We start from the raw sequence: 1,974 nt of genomic DNA on the forward strand, positions 1-1,974 counted from the left end.
ATGCAGCAGCAGGGAGTAACTGCATAGTATCCTATGAGTAGGCCACCCTTGGGCTCACATTCCTCCCTGCATGCTCACGAGATACACCCCCTCCCACTGCACGCATCAGCCTACCCCGCTGCAGCAAGCTTGTGTAGCACATTGGAGTAGCAGTGTAGTATCCTCTGAGTAACTATTGGGGCCTCTTGCACCTCCCTGCACACCTGCAATATCTGCACCACGTGCACATCAGCCCCCTGCGCCATGGCGTGAGCGTGCAGCACCTTGGAGTAGCTGTGGAGCATCCGTGGAGTAGCTCTGTGGGATGTTGGGAGTAGCTGTGGAGCATCTGTGTAAGATTCTGGGAGTAGCTGTGGCGCAACCATGGAGTAGCTCTGTGGGATCCTTGGAGTAGCTGTGGAGCATCCTATGAGGAGGCACCGCGAGCTGCCCCATGTCACATTGCCGGGGGGGGGTGTGTCATAGCACAAGAGATGTAAACTTTGAGTAAAGCCTGAGTAGAGCTCAGCGTCCTGCTTGCAACGCCCACGCTCTACCCCAAGCCTGGAGCAGCCAATGTGGGGCAAAACCCCCAATTCTGCCACGATTTGGGGCCGTTCGCAGCAAAATTGTCGCTTTTCGTTAAAAGCCTTTTTTGGGGGAGGGAGGTGATGTCGCCAAATGCCATTTTTGGGGCCAAATCCTGGAATTTTTTTCTCACCGTTTGGCATTAACCCTTTAAGGGATTGGGGGGGGGGATTTTCCCCTGTTTTTTGACCCCGAACGCCCCAAATCTCTTCATTGTTGTTGCTTTTTCTTGGTTTTTTGTCATTATTTGTCATTTTTTGTCTTTTTTTTGTTGGTTTTTTGTAGTTTTTTGTCGGTGTTTGTAATTTAAAAAATTTTTTTAGTTGTTTTTTATGATTTTTTATGGGTTTTTGTCAGATTTTTTTGGGTTTTGCAATTTTTTGGTCATCTTTAATTGTTTTTTGTTTTTAAATTTTTTTAAATGGCTTTTAATGTTTTTTGTTGGTATTTTAATGGTTTCGGGGTTTCGTCCTTTTTATCGGGTTTTTGTTGTTTTTTGTTGTTTCTTGTTGGGTTTTGTAATTTTCAATTGTTTTTTAATTGTTTTTTATTGTTTTTTGTTGTTTTTTATTGTTCTTTATGGATTTTTGTCTTTTTTTGTCCTTTTTTTGTTGGTTTTTTATCGGGTTTTGTTTGTTGTTGTTGGTGGTGTTTTTCTGCCCATCCCAGAATTACCCAAATCGACGCTTTTTCCGATAAAAACGCCACCGTTTGGCCCCGCGCCGGCGCTGTCGCCGGCAGCGTCGCTTTGTGCCACTCATTGTGTCCTTTCGGGTCACTTTGGGCGAAAAAAAGGCTTTTTTTCCCTCTTTTTGAATGAGCCTTGTGTGTGCGGGCGGGGGATGGGCTGGCGCCTCCAAGACGCTGGTTTTTTTCCTAATTTTTAACCAATTCTGGCCTTACTTAACCCAAAAAACTGCCGGAGCCAGCAGGGCGCCGGCCCTTTAAGAGCAGCCCCAAAATAAGCAAATTTTCAGGGTTAATTGTTTGTTTTTTCCTTATTTGCCCTTTTTTTCCCCTTAATTTGGGGAAAAATAAAAATAGGGAATTTGGGGACATTTTTGTGCCATAATTTGTGAAATCTGCAGTTTGGGGCGGGGGGGGGAGGGGAGGTAAACAGGGAAAAAGGAGCGTTTTGGGGTGGGGGGGGCGCGTGGTTTTGGGGATTGGGTTAAAAACCCCATTTTGGGGCAGAAATGGGTGGTTTGGTCTTAACTGGGGAGAAAGTAATTTTTTGGGTGGGTTTTTCCCCCGTTTTTGTCCCTTTTCCCCCGTTTTTTGTCCCATTTTTCCCATTTTTGTCCCTTTTCCCCCATTTTTGACACATTTTCCCTATTTTGTCCCTTTCCCCCTTCCCCCTTTTCCTTCCTTTTTCTTTTTCTTTCTTCTCCTCTTCCCTCTTTTTCC

General features: G+C 45.2%; 1 protein-coding gene across 1 annotated transcript in view; it reads left to right on the forward strand.

The window, feature by feature from the left end:
* Positions 1 to 243: 243 nt before the first annotated feature.
* The window catches only part of LOC104498314 (fasciculation and elongation protein zeta-1-like), a 4,198-nt gene continuing 2,467 nt past the window's right edge, over positions 244 to 1,974 (forward strand). The window contains exon 1 of the mRNA XM_010141671.1: positions 244 to 248. Within this exon, the coding sequence (XP_010139973.1) occupies positions 244 to 248 (5 nt within the window). The remainder of the gene's footprint in view (positions 249 to 1,974) is intronic.

This window comes from Buceros rhinoceros, unplaced genomic scaffold (genome assembly GCF_000710305.1).
Source record: "Buceros rhinoceros silvestris isolate BGI_N320 unplaced genomic scaffold, ASM71030v1 scaffold33768, whole genome shotgun sequence".
Taxonomy (NCBI): Eukaryota; Metazoa; Chordata; class Aves; order Bucerotiformes; family Bucerotidae; genus Buceros; species Buceros rhinoceros.